A 22,261-nucleotide genomic window follows, 5' to 3' on the forward strand; every position below is an offset into this window, starting at 1 on the left:
TCCAACCGGCCAATGGAGAGCTCGCGTGAGCGTCACGTGACTAAACACGGAAGTGTTAGAAGCATGCACACTTGGGAAACTGACCTAGACCAGTAAATAGATTTATAAACGTAATAGTTTTTGTAAAATGAGATAGCTGGATTGCTAGTAAGTACACCGAACAGAGCAATGCCTCTAGTTCCGGCGAACCAGCCGCAGCTGATCCGCTCGAGTCAGAAGGATGAATACTACCACAACAACCTGACAAACAACGCCAATGAGCTCTTCCACACATTTGCCGGTAAATAACTCACATTTGAGCGGCTGTACCATTTGCACATAGAAAGAGTAACATATGCATTTGGGAGATTGGCTCAGAATTGACTAGTTGCTTGCTGTTCAGTATACACTGTATACTTCACATTCTGCAATCAAATTATAATAATGATGCTAATTATATGTAAAATAAAACACATTAACACTTCAAACAATGATAAACATAAACTTGATATATATAGTTGACAAATAGACAGTAAAAAATGCTTTTTTTGTAAAATACCTTTTTTGAAAAAGAAATGCATATATTTATGTAGTGTAAAGTATAAAGGGTCACTAACTTAACATTTTTAACACACACCATTTATACGGACATTACGTCACAATAAAGGACAGAAATGGTAGTTATTAAATCATTTCTATTTAATTTTGAACATGTCAAAGGAGAAAGAGTTTAATTTTGATACAAACAATATTAACATTTTTTAAAGAAAAACAATAAATAATTTACAAATCAACAAAATTCAGTCTCTTAGTAAATCAGTATGTTACATCCTGTTTTCCGTTATATATCCCCTTTAATAGAGCTGTTTGTTCAAAGATTTATTTTTATTTTTTCTCGAGGTTCCAGACGTTGGCTTCAGTGGAGAAAGGAAATTGAATTACTGTCTGATCTGACGTACTATGTCTTAACAACTTTATCTGGTAAGTTATTCTCTTGCATTGCAGCACTGCTGATGTGTTCCTCATATGAGTGTTCGTTGAATTTGAGAGCCCTGTTTTGTGGTCCGTTTCGTTTAGGCTATCAGACGCTGGGCGAGGAGTATGTCAGCATCATCCAGGTGGACCCCAGCAAGAGAAGAATCCCCTCACGGATGCGCAGAACCGCGCTCATCTTCTTCCACACGTTTGTGCCTTATCTTTTAGACAAGGTCTTGATCTGCATTGAGAATGAGCTGGAAGCAGAAGCGCCTCAGACGAGCAGGACGTGGAGGCCGTTCTCACATGTGCGGCTGTGGATTCAGAGAGCTGTAGGGATGCTGACGGAGTCTCAGAGAAAGTCTCTGATTCCTCTCGTATTTGCCCTGCAGCAGGGGATCACACTGCTGTACAGACTACATGTGGCCGTCTTTTACGTCACCGGGGCCTTTTACCACATTGGCAAACGAGCTGCAGGTGTTAGTTATGTAAGTGTTTGTTCTTTAATTACTATAAAATCAGTATTGTGGATTAAAATCCTTAATGTTGTATTAATAAAGCACAGGAGGGGTTTATGTTACATCTCTTACAAAAAAAAAAGTACTGTATGAGAATAAAATACCATGGTACTTCAGTACACATTAAAGTACTAAATAATATTCATGTTCATCTGGTATTTACATGGTACTCCAATGTGCTTCACAGAATACTGTGGTATTACCATTGTGCCATACTAATATCTTGGTACTTTTTCTGTAAGTGTTTTCTTTAAGCTTTTATTTTTAACCACATCAGTGCAGTGTTTGGTTTAGAGCCTTTTCTTCACCACTCAATCACTTCCTGATCATTAAAATCAATTAAGACTTTTTTCTTAATATCCTGTTTTACTCCTTATGGGGTCAGTTTGGGGTCAGTAAGATTTTTTAAAATGTTTTTGAAAGAAGTTTTTTTTTTTTTTAATGATCACCAATTCAGGCGTTTATTTGAATGAAAAAATCCAATAAAACAGTAATATTGTGAAATATATTATCATTTTAAATAACTGTTTTCTATAAATGTGTTTTAAAATGAAATTTATTTCTCTGATGGCAAATCTGAATTTTCAGCATCATTACTCCAGTCTTCAGTGTCACATGATCCTTCAGAAATCATTCTAAGATGCTGATTTGCTGCTGAAGAAACATTTATTATTGCTATTGATGTTATAAATAGTTGTGCTGCCTCATATTTTTATGTAAAAATATTTTTTTTCTCCAGAATTCTTAGATGAATAGAAAGTTTAAGTTAAGTTTATAAAGTTAAGTTAAACAGCGTTTATTTAAAATAAAAATTGTAATATTATAAAGGTCTTTACTGTCACTTTTGAACCATTTAATGCATCCTTGCTGAATAAACGTATACATTTTTCTCTGGGGAAAAAAAAAATACTGACCCCAAACGTTTTAACAATAGTGTACATGACATTACTGAAATGATCTGTGTGAATGTGTTTTCTTTAGCTGAGAGTGGGAAATGTGGCTGGCGATGACCCGCGGATCAGTAACAGTTACCGTCTGCTGGGGGCTTTGTCCCTGCTGCAGCTGGGCATCACTCTCACACTGCAGTTTAACAACCTCAGGCAGAGACAGAGAGCTCGACATGAGTGGAAACAGCACAGAAACCTGCTCCCCAGGTACCGCTCTATACAGGCATGGCCTACATTTGACAAAGCTTTTTCATAAACACACTTTTTTAATAGAAAAAGATACCTGTAGTGCCCTAAGGCTTGTTCCTTCTGCGTGCGATTTCTCTCGGTTCTTTTGTGGGTCCACTAAATAAATTGTATTTATTTTTCAGCTGTATTAGTTCATTGAATATATATATATATATATATTAGTACCCTCCACTAATATTGGCACCCTTGGTAAATATGAGCAAAGGTGGCTGTGAAAATAAATCTGCTTCGTTGATCTATCATTAAAAACATTCTCAAAAATTCTAACATTTCATTGAAGTAAGAAAATTGAAAGTGGGGAGAATATCTCATAATTATATAATAATTTTTCTCCAATGCATGTTGGCCACAATTATCGGCACCCCTAGAAATTCTTATTAGTAAAATATCTCTGAAGTATATTCCCATTCATATTTACATTTTTAGCACACCAGGGTGACTAGGGACATGAAATTATCCAGCTATGACTTCCTGTTCCTGTTCAGGATTATAAATATGAGGAACACAAAAGCCAAATTCCCTTAATCATCCATCACATGGAGTAAAACCAAAAATAATATAGTTCTGATGTGCGGAAGAAGATTGTTGAGCTTCACAGAATGGAAAGAAGTGGCTATAAGAAATGTAGTTAAAGCATTGACAATTCCCATTTCCATCATCAGGGCAATAATTAATAAGTTCCAATCAACTAAACATGTTGAAAAGTCTTCCTGGAAGAGGATGTGTGTCTGGATTGTCCTAATGCACGGTGAGGAGGAGAGTTTGAGTGGAAAAAGACTTTCCAAGGACCACAGCTGGAGAACTGCAGAGATTAGTTGAGTCTCGGGGTCAGAAAACCTACAAAAAACAGCCCCTACATCACCACATGTTGTTTGGGAGGGTTTCAAGAAAAATTCTCCTCGCTCATCCAAAAACAAACTCCAGCATATTCAGTTATCAGACACGACTGGAACTTCAAACGGCACTGGCTTCTATGATCAGATGAAACTTAAAGAAAAAAAAAAATGCTTTTTGGCAGCAAACCCACCAGATGTGTTTAGTACAAACAGGGATAAAACAGTACCCCATGTCCACGGTTAAATATACTGCTGGATCTTTACTGTTGTGGGCCTGTTTTTCTGCTGGAGGTCCTGGACATCTTGTTTAGACACATGGCATCATGGATTCAATCAAATACCAACAGATAAAAAATCAAAACCCGACTGCCTCTGTTAGAAATCTTATAATGGGCCGTGTTTGGATCTTCCATCAGGACAATGATCCAAAACAAACATCAAAATTAACACAATAATGTGTCACTGAGCACAAAACCAAGCTTCTGCTGGCCGTCCCAGTCCTCTGACCTGAACCCTGTAGAAAATGAGTGAACTGAAGAGAAGAAGCTGTGAATCTGAAGGATCTGGAGAGATTCTGGATGAAGGAATGGTCTCTGATCTCTTATCAGGTGTTCTCCAAACTCTTCAGGCATTACAGGAGAAAACTCTGAGCTGTTACCCTGGGAAAAGGACTTTGCAATAATTGTGGCCAATGAACTAGAGAAAGCATTTATTTCACAATGAGATTTCCCCCCCACTTTCAATTGTTTTACTTCAATGGTATGTAAGAACATTTATTTATTTATTTATCTGATTGTCTATTTACACTGTGCAGAGAGGCTATTTACGCTAACTTCACCCACCAGCATGTGATTGGACTGGACCACATTACAAAGGATGGCTGCTAATCGATGGCTGTAGTGGCGTAGATGATACAGCGCGTATAACGTATTCTTTGACACGATCGACCCGGGTTAGAATCCGCCTTTTGCCGAACTCATTCTTCTCCCTTTTCTCATCTCTTATCACATCGAAAGGCATCTTAAAGTTGAAAATAAAGTGTCAGGTAGGGTTAGGGTAGGTGTAGGGAGGGCTTCATTTTCCTCATAAGGTGCATCCATTTAGTAATTCTAATAAAAATGATAATTAACGCTCAATACATTATTATTGCATACTTTTTAATGTACTACAATACTGAGGTGCAGATAATTGCCACTCTTTACTATAAGTAGCAGAAAACACTGCTATTTTTAGTGTAAATAGAATCTATCACTATTTTTATTTATTTTATAAACAAATGTAAGATATCACAACTTTTTTTTTTTATAACATGTAAGATTAATTCAAGGTATTAAATGGTAAACCCGCCCCCAAAAAACGTGAAAATTATGTTTGAAGTTTAATACTTTTACTTGGTTGCATCACCTTTTCACAATTTTGAGTCGTTAAAAATGGTAGAAATATGTTAAGAAAGAAATAAGAAAATATGAAACCAGAATGGATTCAAATATTGCATTTGGACGTTTGGATGACTTGGCACAGAATATTAATTGTTGAATATTAAAAATTCAATTAATTACTTTTTTCCCCTCTTCATCTCAGATGCTTGTCATTTACCCGTTTATTTTATTTTTTGCGCATTCGTTTTGTGGTAATACTTGTGACATTATGAAGGGAGGTTTCATAATACTCTGGATTTCTCTTCTATTATTCAGCATTCTGTGTTTTTTTCTTTTCAGTCATCAGGTCAGTCAGTCGTCGTCTCGCTCTTCGTGCTGTATCTTGTGTTTGGAGGAGCGCAGGAACACCAGCAGCACCCCCTGTGGTCATCTCTTCTGTTGGGAGTGCATTACTGAGTGGTGCAACACCAAGGCAAGACTTTTATATAACGTAATGCAGTGGTGTAAAGTTCAGCATTACTGATCTTTGTTGCTCTTGTTGTAGACCGAATGCCCGCTGTGTCGAGAGAAATTCCAGCCTCACAGATTGGTTTACCTGAGAAACTACAAGTAGACCGTGGGTTGATCAAGACTAAGAGAATTGAACTACGATCGCATGACGTGGAAATTTCTTCCTGTAATTTGTTTTGTAATTTAATTTGTTGATTATGCAGATTATTTAATGGTAATAGTAACATTCTTCAAATAAACTAAGATTGTAATATTTTCTCATAATCTGGTGTTTGTATTGCTTCACACATCTCTATAATATTATCTCTAGACTCCTTCAATGTAAGTCTATATTGTTCTGTTTTATCATATTTTTAGGTAAAAATCTTGGTAAGACTTTAGAATAGGAAACACACATTCACTATTAATTAAGAGTTTCCCCTCCATAAACTCCTAATTTGCTGTTTATTAATAGTTAATAGGGTAGTTGTTGAGTTTAGATATGGGGTAGCGTAAGGGATCTACAATATGGCCATGCAGAATAAGGCATTGATATGCATTTTATTATACTTATAATCAGCCAATATGCTAGTAATACGCGTGCTAATAAGCAGCTAGTTAATAGTGAGAATTGGTCCTTGAAATAAAGTGTTACCAAAATCTTAAGTCCGATCACAGTAGAGGAAGAACACACCATTTATCGACAAACTGCAGTAATGTACATAAAACTTTACCCTGTTGACGTGACAAATCATCGTTCTGGAACAAAAAAAGAAAATAAAAAATAGACAAGAACTCCATAAACTGAAAGTTATGAGTTATGAAAATTGCACGATTTAGCAGTCTTATACAGTGTGTGCCGTTGTAAAGACTATAAGCTTTGTTTTAGTCTGCATTAAATTCAATAGGGTGTCTAACCTGATTAAGATGGTCTTTGAATTGTGCTGGAGTATTTTGCACTGACAAACACTACTCATGTTTTCTTCCAATTTTTTTTTTAAGTTTTAAAAGGTCATCTGACAGCTTAGTTAATTCACATCTCCTCCCAGCGGGTTGGTTGTACTGTAATCTGGTTGTAATCTTCTTAGCTCACACAACGTGCGCTCTGCAGTTTGAAGGTTTCCTCCACATTTTGTACAGATCATTAACTGAAGATGACAAAATTAAGGCATTAGCAAATATAACATGATGCTCCTGAGGGTGAGTGATTTTTGTAAATACTGTACAGCTGTAGCCTAACGATCATCATAATTGCCACTGCATTATCCAAATGTAGGAATACAAATGATTTATCACTTGACATTTAAATGATTAGATCTTTAATTGAATTGATAATTGGGCGTTTGCATGCATGGTTATGCCTGAATATTTTATTAAGCTGATGGAATGAGACCTTGTTTTTAAATTATACCCGAGCAGGTTTGTATTGAGACAGCAAAATATGACTAACAAGCAACATGCTGTTGCCTGAGGAACACAGATGAGCCTCCATATGCTCCAAAAGACGGTACAACCTCATACAGGAGCAGACTTCCCTGCATGCTCACGTTTGTTTCTGAGCCCTTCGTTCAGCAAACACTCTTCAAGAGAGAAACAGACTGCACTTTTGATCTTCCCCACCACCACACCATGTGGAACAAGAGCATTTATTCAGTTTTAGACACTGCAAGTGGCTCAAAAAATGCCACGAGAGATACGAGACCAATTGATGCTACAGCCCTCAGATCTCGTAATACGGCAGCCGAGCGCAAGTGTGTGCAATGGAAAACCCCAGAGACGGATTTTACTGAGGATTCCTCATTATCCTCAATTTCAAAGAGAGACAGCCAGCCGACCTGCTTTAATTCTGCAGGCATTGCTTATAAACCCCATAAGGAAGCATGCGCTTTTCAAAGGCAAGATGAAAGGCTTTCGTCCTCTACCTTTCATGAGCTTCTCGAGTCCTCGTGGAAGTCTGCAAACTTGCATTGCTCGATGCTACACTTCAACACAAGTGAACATGCAGTCTCTTTTGTTGAACATCAGACGCCCAACAGATCTGTATCCACCTCAGCAGCTTCCTCTCTCGCTGTACCTGATGTTTCTGAAGGCGAAAGACACGGCAGCTGCGTTCCAAGAGGTATCAAAAGACAACCAAGAACAGAGCCGTTTCGGTGCTGTAATACAAGATTGGGCGCTGGTTCCATCCAAGACATTTCTATACACAGCAAATCGTCAAATGAATCAGGGGAAAATGAAGATTTCGTCAGCGACATGAGGCCTGATGGCAACAAATGGGCTTTTGATAGGCCTACTGAGATTTGCACTGACCATATGCAAACAACGCAAAGAGTTTTTCTTAGAGGAGCATGCAAACCTCATCCAGGACCGGCGGGAAGTAGAAATGAACAAGTGTGTATTGATGGGCGATACTTTATGTCTCATCAACAACATTCACCTTTTGTTAAGTGTAAAGCCATGACTGCAACAGAAGCTCAGGTATGTTGACGTCCAAAATCCCATAGTGAATAAATCCGAAAATGAACCAGTCCAAATGGGAAACAAAATAAAAACTAGACTGTTTAAAGACGTTTCTAACAGACATATAATGATTAATGATCATAGGGGGGAAAAAAAGATTTAATACTCATATAACCCACTTTGCGATTTCCTTTAGTAAATTATAGGTATGTTTTTGGAGATTTGCAAAAATATATAGGTAGAGAAAGCCTAGGTTGAAAATTCCACCAAAGATTTGCTAATCTGACCATGCTGTAAGAAAAAAAATAAAAATCGAATCTAGAAAAAGAAAGTCGAATCAAGAATCGAATTTGATTCTTGAGGTGAAATTCTTTCATAAATATAAAATGATTCTTTTATGATAAATTGAATTTATTCACGTCAGAAGAATTAAAGAAGATCCAACTGTATGTTATAGATTCTAATTTGATATTTTATCAACTTTATCAGATACTCTTGTACACCAGACCGCTAGAGTTTTGCCAATGTGACTTAACAATCAAACAAAATCATACACATGCAAAAAAAAAAAAAAAACGTTATTCTTCTTTGGGGTGGTTGAGGTGCTATATATCACCACTGCCATACAAAGAACCCCTGTATAGTTCTTTAAAGGTTCTCTAAGTCTCTCTTAATCTCTTAGTGAAAAGGATTAAAAACAACAACAGCAACATTAAAATACAGTGTATTTCCTGAAGATATAAGGAAAAATTCCACACAAGACTTTTTGACCTCAGAAAAGCATAAAAGTGATTCAAAACAGCTTTTGCCTTTGTAGTACATTCCCATTCATAGTAAACATATGAGAGTGGAGTAACATATCTACAGTCTAAGGAGAAGAATGGGGTTCATCTTATGGTTCTACATAGCACCATGTTTCCTCTATGATTACGAGCCAGTAAACCACTTTCAGTGCTATTTAGCACCATTTTTGTTTAGAATGTACTATACCTCTATTTTGGATTCTAATTTGATTTTTCCAGTTCAACTGGATATTTTGCCATCTTTATTAGAATTCTAGTTACTGGTATTGTACTGAAATAATGCCTTGGTGGAGGCAGCACATATGACAAACTTATATTCACACAAATTTTGACAACATGTGGTTCCTTCCACAATACTGTTGTGACCACAAAACGCTTTTACCATAGCACATGGTTTATAAATACATTTTGACTATATGTTTCTGTAGCTATAGCTTTTCTGGCATAGTAAACCTGCTTGGTAGCGCACCTGATACAGTGTCACACATGCAATGCGACAACGAGTCTCGATAAAAAAGCTGAAAGACTTTGAGAAGCAAGCTAATATGCACGAGCAAATGTTAACACTATCAGTTAGGTTTAGGGTAGGGTTTAGCGTAAATGGTACACTATATGTTATTTTCAAAATATCACACACCGGACATTTCATTTCTGAAGTACAGTGATACCAACAACAACCAGTGTAATTAAATGTTGCCAAATTTACATTAATTCAACTGAACTCACTCTAGCAACACTCATTGGGTAGTGTAGCGAAAATGTGCAAGAAGCAACATAATAATTTTGCATAAATGTTGCCACAGGCATGTATTCCCAATGAGCCTAGATTGTAAATTTCCTATTGTGCAGATTTCTTTTAAGATGATTGCATTATTCCAGATGAATTTTGCCATGCAAATGATGCGATCCCACCCTTAAAAGATTCTTAATTGATTCCATTAGGATTGGTTTCCGTAAGGAAACCTGTTCACACTCCAGATTTTTTTGACTAGGGTGTTTTGAAGGGATAATATACTTATATTTAATTGTAGGAAGCTTTATTGAACACATTTTTAACATATTTCTCTTTGTTTGAAAAGCTGGATGTGGCACCAGAGGCTCATGGTGATGACTTTGATGAAAAGAAAATACAAGGAAGGTAAAGAAAATATAAGACCTGTGTCAAATGCCAGTGCTTATGAAAGCGTAATAAACCCTTCTGACAGACCTGGTGTCACAATAATTATCTAACTTGTTGTGACATGTACCTGTAATTCTGGGCTCAGCCTGACAGGTATAGAATTAAAAGCCTTTTAGATCCCATGTACTGTTTGTATTGAGATTGAGAGGCTCATCTAGAGATTGGGCCCTGATATATGTGCTACTGACATCGCTGTTATGGTTAATTTCATTGTCACTGTGTGTTATATTCAGGTGTGAGGATCTGTACAGGTTTCGTCTACAGTTGCGCTGTCTGAGAATGTGGTCCAATAGTCTCAGGTTACTCTCTCAAGCCCGCTGTAATGACAGGAGACGGGCTCTAAGCAAAGCTCTGTATGCTCTGAGATGGGCTGTCAACATGCATCATGCTCAATCCGATGCAGTGGAGAGGAGGAGAAGCGCTTTTCTGCTCTGTCGGAGTTTTTACCAGGTGGGAAGTGTGTACAAGAGCCCAATACTCCAAGACTAGAGAACCGTATCTGCCTAATTCTCAACAGTGTCATTTGCATTCCCATGACACTGCAAAAAATTATTTTTCTTACTTAGTATTTTTGTCTTGTTTTCCTTTACAAATATCTAAACTTTCTTAAATCAAGATAAATTTACTTGAGCAGCAAAATGAAGATATTAAGTCTTATCACAATTTAGTTTTTGCTTGACACAAGAAAAATATTTGCCATTTGCGGTAAAAAAAAAAAAAAATCTTAATTGAAAGGGAAAACAAGATTTTTTCCTTACTCCATTGGCAGATATTTTTCTTGTGTTAAGCAAACACTAACTAAATTGATTTTCTTTTTATTTCTTTCAGAAAACAAGACTCAATATCGTAAGTCCTTTTGTTTCTCAAGTAAATTTATCTTGATTTAAGAATGTTTTGATATTTGTAATGGAAAACAAGACAAAAATACCAAGTAAAAAATAAAATAATAATAATAATAATAATAATATATATATATATATATATATATATATATATATATATATATATATATATATTATTTTTATTATTATTTTTTTTAAGTGGACTTATTACTGATATATATTATCAATAAGAAAAATCACAGATACTGATTAATAGATTTAGGTACTTAAGTTTCTGTAAAATATTAAGGGTTAGTTATTGGAATTGTTATAAGTATAAGTTACATATAATGTATAACTACCAGTATAATAGCATAATTATGCATAGTAATGCTTTTACTGGCCTTGTCATATATATATATATATATATATATATATATATATATATTGATATTTGCTAGCTAAAGACATTACTATACATTGTTGACTTTCAACCCTGTAAAACTGAACCTTGAATCATTTAAACAGGGTTGAAATGTAATTTTATTTATTTATTATTATTATTATTATTTTAATCATTTTTATTTAATAAAAGGCTCACCTTGAGTCTAGCTGCCAATATCACCAATTTCCAATTTACTCAACTAGCAGTGTTTAAAATAAAAGCATATGCATTCCATACTGACTGTGACAGGGTTGAAATAATGTAACACTTTAAGGATAGACTTAGGGTTGGACATGATAAATAACTTTGGTACTTCACAAGGCTGTAACCCAATATTCAAGATTGATAATAATACATATTCAACAGAGAAAAAATATATTTGTTGTCTGCTTATCTGAATATTGGGGGGAGCATCTCCCTGTGAAACAATGGGACTAAGATGGGAAAAGCATTTCTCCAGTGGTCAGTGAAAATGCTTTCAATTGCATTCATAAAAAGTGGCACAGTTTTCTTAGAAAAAGCCTTATAATTGGTATTCACACTAAAGTTGACTATGATAACATGAACCGCAGTTGCGTAGACACGAGCCGAAATACCTTATGGTGTTAGACATTAGTTTAAATAAACCATTTCAGCTTCATATCTTAAAGGCTATACCATCATTCTGTTACAGTGGAAGAATCACTATGAGAGCAGACACCTGAAGATCTCACGCCATCATGAACGCAACACGGATGCTTTGAGAAAACGACTCATTCAGCCCAGAAGAACTTCAGTTCTGATGAGCACATGCTCCACCTGCAGGAACCTACATGTGCTCAGAACGGCTGTGATTCATCACCAGTAAGAATCAACATGAAATCTGGCTCAGATCTGCTGTTACCTCATCATGAATGAGAGTTCATAGAAAAGCCTGAGTCACAGCCCTGGACAGGAATCAGGATTTTTCCATTGATATTTATTATGAGTGCATGATTGGGTGCTGGTATACCTCGTTTAGAAACAAACACCATTCGCATTTACTTCAAAACATGTAAATATCTAGTTGTGCATGCACTGTTTGTATGTGTTTTACACCCTGACAGTTTATCTGTACTGTATAAGCACTGGCTGCTCTGGAGGCAGATGTGTTTAAGGCGCTTCTCTGGAAGACAGCAGGAGTGGTGGGCATGTGTTTGGTGGGACAGGAGACTCCAGAGCAGAGCCTGGACCATGTGGACACTAACCTGGCAGAGGACACAGCTGGCCACACATCAGTACAGGTGCAGACAAACATCCCGTCTGTGTTATATCAGTGTCTGTGTCAAGCACATGTCAGTGCAGTGTGTTTTTCTTTCTCCCGAATGTTGATTGCATTCTCAGATTTTGCTATATCTCATATAAGTATCTTATATATGAGATGTGTGCCTTTCTCTTTGTCTTTCTAGAAGGTATTTGTTATCATCTGCATGGAAGTACTGGAAGATCAGGAACAGTCAGAAGAGGTTGGAGAAGTTGATTCAGTCCATTCAGAGGAGCAACCTTCTTCACTCCTTCCATCTCTGGAAGAAAAGAGCAGAAACCTGTCAAAAAGACAGAGAAAAACAGTTCGTTTTGAGCCGGTAAGAGTCAATCTGTCTCTCATATCATCACTGTCATACCGTCCTCCTGTATGGCTGATTTTCTGCCATGAAACACAAAAGTCATTAGGGGTACACCTTAATAGTTCATCTCAACATGAAGACACAGAAATCATTACAATCAGTTGTATCAGTTGGAAATTGTAAAGAAGTCTAGAAAATTGTCTAGAAGTCTCATGCTCGGGCTCACGCCTCAGCATTCAGAAGTATTAAGGGATTTAGATAATGGTTCCCAAATGTGTTGCTTAATTATTATTACCTTAAAGTCTCAGGGGGTAGTAAATTTAGTATGAAAGTTAGTATGACATTTTTTTTAAAAAGTTTGGAAAACCCTGCATTACATGTAAATAAAAAATAACATGAATGTGTGCATTTTAATGTGAAAGACAAAAGCCTTGCAAAGACATAGTAATACCTGCTGAACGATAATTCATATAAAAATTAATGTGTTCATCAGTAGTTGATGCAATGTTGAGAAAACACTTCTTAAAGGGATAGTTCACCCAAAAATGAATTCTGTCATTAATTACTCACCCTCATGTTGTTCTAAACCCGTAAGACCTCTGTTCATCTCGTAAGTTTCTGGACTTTGATCGTGTTAGGATCATTGCTGTCTATGGGAGGGTCAGAGAGCTCTTGGATTTCATCAAAAATATCTTATTTTGTGTTCTGAAGATGAACGAAGGTCTTACGGGTTTGGAAAGTGAGTAATTATTGACAGAATTTTCATTTTTGGGTGAACTAAGCCTGACTTCGTAAATCCATTTATTTATTTATTTTTTTTAATTTTAAATTGTTCAGTCCAAGTAGTAATATGTATCCTTAAGGTACTATGAACCTTTTAGGGAAGGTACAAAGACCGCACCAGTGTCAAGATGTTGCACCCATAAAGGTGTATTTTTTTTTTTTTTTTTGAAAGTTAATGGTTTCTATGATGTACTTAGTCTTATGATGTTTTTGGGAAACACAGCCGTGGTGAGTTTGAATTTGTAGACACCAATGTCATCGTCCGAGGTTGGGTTGATCTGACTTGGGCTATCAGGCAAACACCCACAACGATCACATATTAGAGCCCTAGAAACTGTCCAGAATACCCTAGTACCTGCATAACAAGGCTATAGCAACCCTCCAGAACACCTTAAGATTGTGAAGGTGATTTTTGTACAGAAAAGTGGTTCAAAAATCTAGTTTTTAGGTGAAAGTGCAAAATGCAAATTGGAGTTTACCAGTAGGATCCAGTATAAACTTGCTACCACATTATTTGATTCCAACACTTCTCTGCACAGACGCACCCTGCACTCCTGGCACTGCTACGTTCAGAAGAAAAAGCTAACACGATTTAGCGCCAGAGCCCAATGGATGCTTTCCAGGAGAATGTTAGCAGGTAGGTGGAGGTCACGCAAAAAAAAAAGCCTCTTTCAGACAGGAATGACTGACAGCGTTCAGTGTGGGCCCCTGACACTGACAGCACTGCGCCTCAGGCTCATTCACAGCAGATGTGAGGGGAATCTGCCGAGGTGACCGTGAGAGACTGGAAGTGATGGCTGCTGTTGAAATCTGTGCAGTAACCTTCAGGAAGTGGAGAGATGTCTCAGACAGGATGCAGGACACGAGGAGATGTCTGGAGAGAGTGCGCCTCCTGCAGGAGAAGGGTAGAATGCAGGCTACGTTTGCCATTTGGCTTCAAAGCGCTGGGGTGAGGAAGGAGTTAAGGAGAATCCGGGAGAATTCACAAAGAGCTCAACTCTCATGGTACATCAGCTTGTTTTCCTGTGCTTCATTTGCATTGTGGCTGTTACACTCAAATTAGATGTTGAAAAACTTTTTTTTTCAAATGATGTCAATGTTTTATTTTTATTTTTTCAAAAAGCATTAGTAAAAATGGTGTTCAACAACATTAGAAGGTTGAACTAAATATTATATAAGCTATGTTGATTTATAATCATGTTATATGAGGTCTGAACTGTTTTAGAATACTGTAACCCAAAATTGGCATAAATAAAATAATATTACTGGGGGGGGTTGCTAGAATTTAGGGTTAGCAGATTTAGCTTCAATTAAACCGTCACTTGCGCTACATAATTAATTTTTTTTTTTTTGCACTCTCAAACTTTCAAAATTATTTTGACGAACATTACAATTAAAAAGTAAGTAAATAATATTATTTGTTTATTTAGAATAGCATTTTCCTTCAAATTAAAACTGATGGGTTAATTGGATAAGCTTGACTAACAGTCAACATTACATTTTAAAAAAAACAACAATAGTTTTTAATTAATTAATTATTTTTTTTGTGATAGGGAGGAAATCATGTGTTAACAGTTGCATGGAAAACACAGAGCTAAATGCTACATTTGCAGTCATTTAAATAATTATTCAGTCTTGTGTTTTATAATAACCTTGAACTGTTTACTGATCCAAAAACCAAAGCATTTGCTCTTCTTGGCCTGAATTGGACAGAAACCTAACAAACCTTACAAAGTATGTTTGTTGTGGCTTGTTGCCTGTCTAGAGTTTTTGTACTGATGTGAACCATGCATCTCCCCTTTATTCTCCTACAGCGTTTATTTATTATTAATGTTCATTAAACATTAACTACATGATTGCCTAGATATCAGTGAGTTTTACCATGTACGCTTTTGTAAATGAGGTGAGCATTTGAGATTATACGCATACGAGGCAAACCACACAGTAATTCAGACACATTTTTATATACTAAAGGTCTTATGATGTATTGATTGATTGCTGTATTAAAGTTTTCCTTTATCAGTTTAGCAATGCTTTTATAAAATCTTGCCTCTGAAGTGTTACATTAATAACAGCTGATATAATTGCATCCTTATTGCATCAGAGCCCTTGATATGATGTTCTCTGATTTAAGCAACAATTTGAAGTTGAGCCTATTTATGCATGCATGTTTGGTCTCTCTTATAATATAATATAATATTATAATATGTGTCTATATAGTACTACAGAATGCAATAGAGTTCATGTATAATAAACCTTTATACTGTTCAAAAGCTTGGGGTCGGTAAGATTTTTTGGTAAGATTTTTTGGTAAGATTAAATATTTTTATTTAAGTTGTTTTTTTTTCAGGATACTTCGATGAATAGGAAGTTCAACAGTATAGAATTCATATGAAACTGAAATCTTTTGTGAAAATGCTTAATAAAAATGTGATATTTTTTAGATAAATCTTTTTTGAATTAATTTAATGCTTTATTTCTTATATATTACTTATACATTTATATATTGAGCCCAAAGTTTTGAGCACCTACAGGGCGTTGTTGTGTGGTTGCTGAAGGGTTTGATGCCGTGCCTCTGATTCTCGGTGTGTTTTGTCAGGTGTTTATCAGCGTGGAGAGCTCTGGCTCAGCGCAGTGCATTGCTTCAGCGTTACTGTCTTCAGAGAAATGCTCTGACACTCAAGACATGCTTACAGCACTGGAGCAGATCTCTACAGCTGCACACTCTCCGCAAGCATTTCCTCATCCAGCAGTCTCATACAAGACAGAAAAACACAGGTTAGATTCCTTCATGAGTGTGATTACTGCATGTGCTTCAGATCAACGCTAACTGTGATACAGCCTACCGCTCCACAGTTTGTATTGGATTTATAAGAATCTCTTCTGCTCACCAAGGCTGCAGATAAATAACTATTTTCTATCGCAATATATGTTAAAATGTCATTTATTGCTGTGATCAAATCTGAATTTTCAGCATTACTCCAGTCTTCAGTGTCACATGATCCTTCAGAAATCATATGAAAATTCTCTGTTCGAGAAACATGTCTGATTATTATCAGTCTGTCTATCTTAGGGCGGGGAAAGATTGTGGCTCATATGGTGGAAGTGTTCAGATGGAAAACAGATATTTCAGCTGAAGGACTATCAACCAGACTTCTGCTCCACAACACTCTTCAAAAGTGGACAGAGATTTTAGAGAAACACCAGTTGGCAAAGTATGATGACCTTCTCTTCCTCTTTTTCTCTGTAACTATATTTCTCTCTGTGCCTCAGTTCTTACCTTTCTCTTGGAGATCTCACAGATCAGCTCATGACAGAGCTCTGCAGAGGGCTGTTCTTCTGGAGTGGTACAGACACACTCAGGCTGGTTTCTCTGATGGAGTTCTGCTGTTCGCTGACAGACTGGCTCATCTTCATCCCTCCTCCTCTGCCTCGTCCCCATCTGGTCCTCTGATGTCCACCGCTGTGCCTCAGGTACAAGACTCAGACCACTTAAGACCTAGACCAGAACTTTAGGTTCTAAATCAGTTTGCAAGTCTTAAAAGCGCCACAATACTGCTAATATTGTGGTATTGTCGACACATTTTTGATTGTCCAGTTGTCTGCTCTCAAGGTGAGTAATTTCCAAGGAATATTATTGCTGTATTATTTACAGTTGTAAAAGAATAGTTTGGAGGAAGTGTGACACACAGAGAGCAGCACTGCACTGCCCTCTACTGACTGCAGAATCACAGCACAGCCAGGCTAGCTACATATAACTCAAATTAATTATAATTTTACATTCATTTTAAAACAAAGTGTAAATTAAAGACCATCCAACTTTGTGTTCCAGACTTTTCACTATTGGTCAACCAATCAGTTAGTTGCAATTTAGATTGTTTAAGCAATTTTTTTGATGATATTTCGCTGATATCATGCACTTTGTAGTAGAAATCTATCTATCTATCTATCTATCTATCTATCTATCTATCTATCTATCTATCTATCTATCTATCTATCTATCTATCTATCTATCTATCTATCTATCTATCTATCTATCTATCTATCTATCGTTTTGCTTTTTCCCTCAGTTTTCCTGTTCGTTCATTCATTCATTCATTCATTATCAGCTATTTTCCAGGAAAGCTATCTAATATCCTTAAAAAACCTATTTATGTATTAACGAGCTAAATTTACCTGGGAGGTGGGGGGCCTTTTCATATAATTAGGATTCGTTTTCTTCCTTTCTTTCCTTTTTTTTTTTATTATTGTTATTATTATTATTATTATTTTTTTTTATAAGGTTCAATTTGTTAACATTAGTTAACATGAGCTAAAAATGAAACATACTTCTAAAGCATTTATTAATCTTACTTGATTCCAACATTTACTAATACATTATTAAAATCAAAATCACTCGTTTATATACATATCTGCCCCATTTTCCTTCCTCCTCAGGTTGTGTTACTAAGAGTCGTCGGCAGGATGATGCACCCTGAGCTGAGTCTGGCTTTTTCCCAGTGGAGGAGTCTAGTGCACACTAACAGAGAGAGGAGACTGCAGGCGGATCTCTGCAGAAACAGCAGGAGATGTGAAGAGCTGACTGTGCTTTTCAGGGTGTGGAGAGCTCAAACACAGATGCACCGCCGGGCTGTTCGACACTGGGTAATTCACAACATCCTTCATCAACAAAATCACTATTATAGTCCTCTGACAGAAATGCTGCTAACCCTGGGGGGGAAAGGGCTTCAAAATTGGCATTTGTTTATTTATTTATTCAGTGTATCTGGGTGTATTTAGGTGCATTTTAGTAATTCTGATGGCATTTTTGCCTCAAGCAAATGAATATGGTCCATTTCGAAGTGTTTCTATCCAAAGGAAACACAAAGATTCTCGTCTATCCAAAAGATTCTATAATAATTTCTTTTGAAAAATAATATGATTGCAGTTGTTAAAAAAGTCATTTTCAAGTCACACAGTTCAAGTCAAAGTCAAGTTATTTTGTTCAGTGAGTCAAGCAAGTCACAGGTCCTTAAATTTGCAACTCGAGTCAAGTCAAGTCGAATCGAGTCTCCCACCTCTGGAATATAGCATATGAGTCATATGGCCTACTTTTATCATACTGTGATGTTTTTGTTGTTGTTGTTGTTTTGTTTTTAAGCTTAACAGCTCGGTTTTCATCCGTCTTCATTGTATCGGTATCATAAAACAAAAAATGTTGTGCTGAAGAGAGAAAGTCATATTAATTTTGTAGTTTGAGGGACTCAGGAAAAAGGTTATTTTGTTGATTGTTAGCTGTTTTTTTTTTTTTATACAGGAGAGGAGGGTGATCTTTCAGTCAGTCATTCAGTGGAAACAAATGGTTTGGCAGAGTCTCAAGAAACATATGTTGGAGCAGCAAGCGGCAGTTTCTCATGACATCAGTCTCCTCACACACTGCTTCTCTACATGGACCAGACTGGTAAATATGGAGAGCAGATGTTATGATTTTGCCTTAGTCACATGTCAACATGTTCCATTAGCATTGGGAGGCTTGTTAGTTCATTTCCTTGTGCATTTAAAGCAGTTGTTCTCAACCTTTTTGACTCCAATATCCTAACCTGATCTCATGGAAGTGCTTTTCAATGTGACGATTTTCTGTTTCTATTTGGTGTACTATTTATATGCAGAAATTGACTTTGGCGTGCATATGATACGCAATGAGTAGGTTTAGGGGCGTGGGGTAGGTGCGTATTATATGCACGCCAACAAAGTGTGTATAATATGCACTCAAAAACTGTGTTATGCACTGTCTTATGCACGTCAAACACATTTGTACACTGTAAAAAAAATTCTGTTGTTGTCGGAATTTTACCGTAAAAAATACGGTAGCAACGTTTTAGGTTTTACGGTTTTAACTAAAATTTACGGTTGAATACCGTAATTTCATTAACTGATATAATGTTAATATACCAATCTATTGAAGTACTGAAATCTGTTTTGTACCTTTGTAGGTGGTGATGAGAAAGTCACATGATGAACCAAAGCCTATCACAAGCAGCTTTTAAATATTAACATATATAGAATGTGCACAGTGTCATTCACACAAACACCATCATGGTAACACACATGAAACTGAAATAATGCAATAAACATTCATTTAACAACATTAGATGTAACATACAACTCTAATGTGCAAAACTGATAATAAAAAACTAAGAAGAAACAGTTATTTCAACAAAATAACATCAAAATTGAAATGTAATGCAGGGAATTCTGGGAATGTCAATTTACGGTTATTCACTGAATTAAATTCAATTATACATTCTTTTTCACTTCCAAAATCGGTATACTACCGTAAAATTACATGTAATGTCCAATACAGTTTTTCACCGTATATAGTAGGGGAACTTACCGTTAACCATTTAACAGGTTTTTACTGTAGCATTTTTACAGTCTTTTACAGTTAAATTCACGTAAATTTTTTACAGTGTACCGTATGCATGCCAAAGTCAGGTTCTGCGTATAAATAGCATGCAAAATACAAATAAATAAATAAATCATGCTATTGATTCACATTTTCATGAGACCGGGTATTTCTAGATTCTTTATTAAAAAAAGTAACTAACATAATTATAAATAAATTAAAATAATTACATTTTAGTATTAAAGAAGTTTTATGAGCTTCTTCAGTCATTCATGATTTCAAATAAGATATATATATATATTTTTAAATATTTTTTAGCTTATTTTCATGCTTGTTTTGTATTATTTTAAATCATAATCATTTTAATAATTTTTTATAATTTTAAGTCATCTTGAGGCCCCCTTGGAAGTTTACTGAAGGCCCTAGTTGAGAAACACTGATTTAAAGTCAACGTGAACTTAACTAAATAAGGCTGGAAATGTGTTTTAAGGTAATACACATCCCTATTGTTTTTCATCAGTGCACAAATCAAGTCAAGTTAATGCAAGTCAGTTCACTCGACAGCCCTCATGGTCACAGGCCCCGGCAGTTGTTTTCTGTGTATGTATAGTAGGTATGTGGTAAGTTTGACATGTAGCTGGTATCTGAGATCCCCTGCTGTCTGGATGTGTGTGTTTTAGGCCATAGGGCCGCACTGCAAGTGGCAGAAGTGTGCTGTTGAACGAATGAAGAGCAGAACAGAGAGACACAGACTGAATGTGAGCTTTTCCACGTGGGTTACGTGTGTCCGCCAGCGGCAGAACGCCAGAGCCTTTTATAATCTCACTCTACAGAAGAGGTACACATCATATCTGTCACAGCCTGAAGAGCACTGGCTTGTATTTTTGGCTGTTTTACGGTGGATATCAGATTTCATGTTTTGAAGCTGTCATGGTTAATTTAGGCACCACTATCTGCACCAAACAGAGCTGCAAGTCATTTGATACAAGTCATTATTTTTGCATTTCTGGTTGGTGCTTCTAGATCAGGGGTCACCACACTCGGTCCTGGAGGGCCGGTGTCCTGCAGAGTTTAGCTCCAACTTGCCTCAACACACCTGCCTGGTGTGCCTGCAAAGTTACTTATAGTTAGTAGAATGTCTAAAGTGGAATATCAAAATAAAGTGTAACCAAAATATTCTATTATGAATTTTTGGTAAATATTGCGTAAAGCAGGGTTATTATTGTTAACTAAAATTAAAACCATAAATCATTTCATTACTTGAAATAGAATAAATATAAAAAAATATATATATATATATATAGAAAACGTATTTATTTAAATTTTATTTCAACTAGTATATTTTTATAAGTGTATAATTTTTTTATTATCAATTTATTTCAGCTATTTGCCAAGGCGGCATTTCCCATTTTCGTTGAGCTGAAGTACTAAATTACTAAAGCTAAATAAACTAAAAATAAAATATTAAAAAAATAAATATATAGAAAACTATATGTACAGTATATATATATATATATATATATACAGTATATCAAAATGGCAAAAAACACAAACAAAACAAAATTACTAAAACTTTAACTGAAAATAAAATTAAAACATAAATTTAAAAATAAATTCTAATTCAAAATATTACCAAAAAACTATAATAGTAAATAAATTTTTCTAAAATAACACTAAAAACAAGTGTTGTATTTTAATATGTCATTTATATCTCATTTGCTGTCATTATATTACATTGGCCATTTTGGCCAATCTGTTATCAGCATTGGTCATTGAAACAGTCAACCACTTGTTTTAAGCATAGGTGATATATTTTGCTTTGTTTTATGCAACTGCAACATGAAACGTGATGTAAAACGATGTTATGTGTATGTTAATAATAGTGTGTGTTTCAGCGTGTTTTTAGGTTGGCTGAGGAGTGTTCAGGTCTGTAAGCAGAGGCAGGCACTGGCTCTGTTCTTTGCACACTACAGACTCTTGGGTGTGTGTTTCTGTCAGTGGAGAATCATCTGCGCTCAGCAGCGGCTCGCCAACAGCAAAGCACAACACACACTCCACCTGAGAGCCAAAGCCATCTTACAGCAGTGGAGGAAACATACACACTGTGAGTCAAAATCATTACTGCATTTCTATCATTGTGTGTTTCCTTGATTATACATAATTAATATGCATATATAATAAAAAAAGTATTCATATTGTACACATCACAATACAATATTGCACAATGCAACAATCCTAATGCATTTCCAGCTGAAATGGTCTACTGAGTACTGATTACATAACACATAACTATTAATATTAGACACTATTAATATTAGAAAACGTATATAATAATTTATAATAATGAAAGACAAAAAAGTGTATTATATGGTGTTCTTAATGAATTAATGTTATATATGCATTAGAAATAAAATGAAAATGTGTTTTAT

The 22,261-nt window shown here is 35.8% G+C and overlaps 2 protein-coding genes across 7 annotated transcripts in view; both read left to right on the top strand.

Annotated features, from left to right (window-relative positions):
* Window positions 1-18: 18 nt before the first annotated feature.
* Window positions 19-5,641, top strand: pex10 (peroxisomal biogenesis factor 10). 2 transcript variants are annotated; one of them, XM_058784816.1, is made up of 6 exons: window positions 19-280; window positions 880-960; window positions 1,057-1,442; window positions 2,454-2,626; window positions 5,223-5,355; window positions 5,428-5,641. In XM_058784816.1, the coding sequence occupies exons 1-6, from the start codon at window positions 169-171 to the stop codon at window positions 5,494-5,496; spliced, it is 954 nt and encodes a 317-aa protein (XP_058640799.1). In that variant the 5' UTR covers window positions 19-168; the 3' UTR covers window positions 5,497-5,641. The 2 variants fall into 2 exon arrangements, with proteins under 2 accessions (XP_058640799.1, XP_058640800.1); XM_058784817.1 differs by having other exon boundaries at window positions 144-280; window positions 887-960.
* Window positions 5,642-6,276: 635 nt separating this feature from the next.
* LOC131546031 (uncharacterized) overlaps window positions 6,277-22,261 on the top strand; it is a 32,425-nt gene continuing 16,440 nt past the window's right edge. For 4 of the 5 annotated variants that reach the window (XR_009272590.1, XM_058785325.1, XM_058785327.1 and 1 more), the window contains exons 1-15: window positions 6,277-7,850; window positions 9,715-9,773; window positions 10,049-10,265; window positions 11,755-11,924; window positions 12,167-12,343; window positions 12,509-12,682; window positions 13,987-14,084; window positions 14,266-14,452; window positions 16,047-16,225; window positions 16,521-16,662; window positions 16,741-16,921; window positions 17,885-18,091; window positions 18,744-18,887; window positions 20,513-20,670; window positions 21,728-21,936. Coding sequence is in view for 4 of the 5 variants with exons in the window: in XM_058785325.1 (XP_058641308.1) it covers window positions 6,912-7,850; window positions 9,715-9,773; window positions 10,049-10,265; window positions 11,755-11,924; window positions 12,167-12,343; window positions 12,509-12,682; window positions 13,987-14,084; window positions 14,266-14,452; window positions 16,047-16,225; window positions 16,521-16,662; window positions 16,741-16,921; window positions 17,885-18,091; window positions 18,744-18,887; window positions 20,513-20,670; window positions 21,728-21,936 (3,241 nt within the window). In the remaining variant the exon portion in view is untranslated. The remainder of the gene's footprint in view (window positions 7,851-9,714; window positions 9,774-10,048; window positions 10,266-11,754; window positions 11,925-12,166; window positions 12,344-12,508; window positions 12,683-13,986; window positions 14,085-14,265; window positions 14,453-16,046; window positions 16,226-16,520; window positions 16,663-16,740; window positions 16,922-17,884; window positions 18,092-18,743; window positions 18,888-20,512; window positions 20,671-21,727; window positions 21,937-22,261) is intronic. The other variant, XM_058785326.1, reaches the window with a different exon arrangement.

The sequence above is a fragment of the Onychostoma macrolepis genome, chromosome 08 (assembly GCF_012432095.1).
Source record: "Onychostoma macrolepis isolate SWU-2019 chromosome 08, ASM1243209v1, whole genome shotgun sequence".
NCBI lineage: Eukaryota > Metazoa > Chordata > Actinopteri > Cypriniformes > Cyprinidae > Onychostoma > Onychostoma macrolepis.

Excerpts from the sequence above, each read along its gene's own strand:
- pex10 (XM_058784816.1), top strand. The coding sequence starts at position 169 with ATGCCTCTAGTTCCGGCGAACCAGCCGCAGCTGATCCGCTCGAGTCAG. Across the intron at positions 281-879 it reads GCTCTTCCACACATTTGCCG|GTTCCAGACGTTGGCTTCAG; the intron begins GTAAATAACTCA and ends TTTTTTCTCGAG. Across the intron at positions 1,443-2,453 it reads GAGCTGCAGGTGTTAGTTAT|CTGAGAGTGGGAAATGTGGC; the intron begins GTAAGTGTTTGT and ends TGTTTTCTTTAG.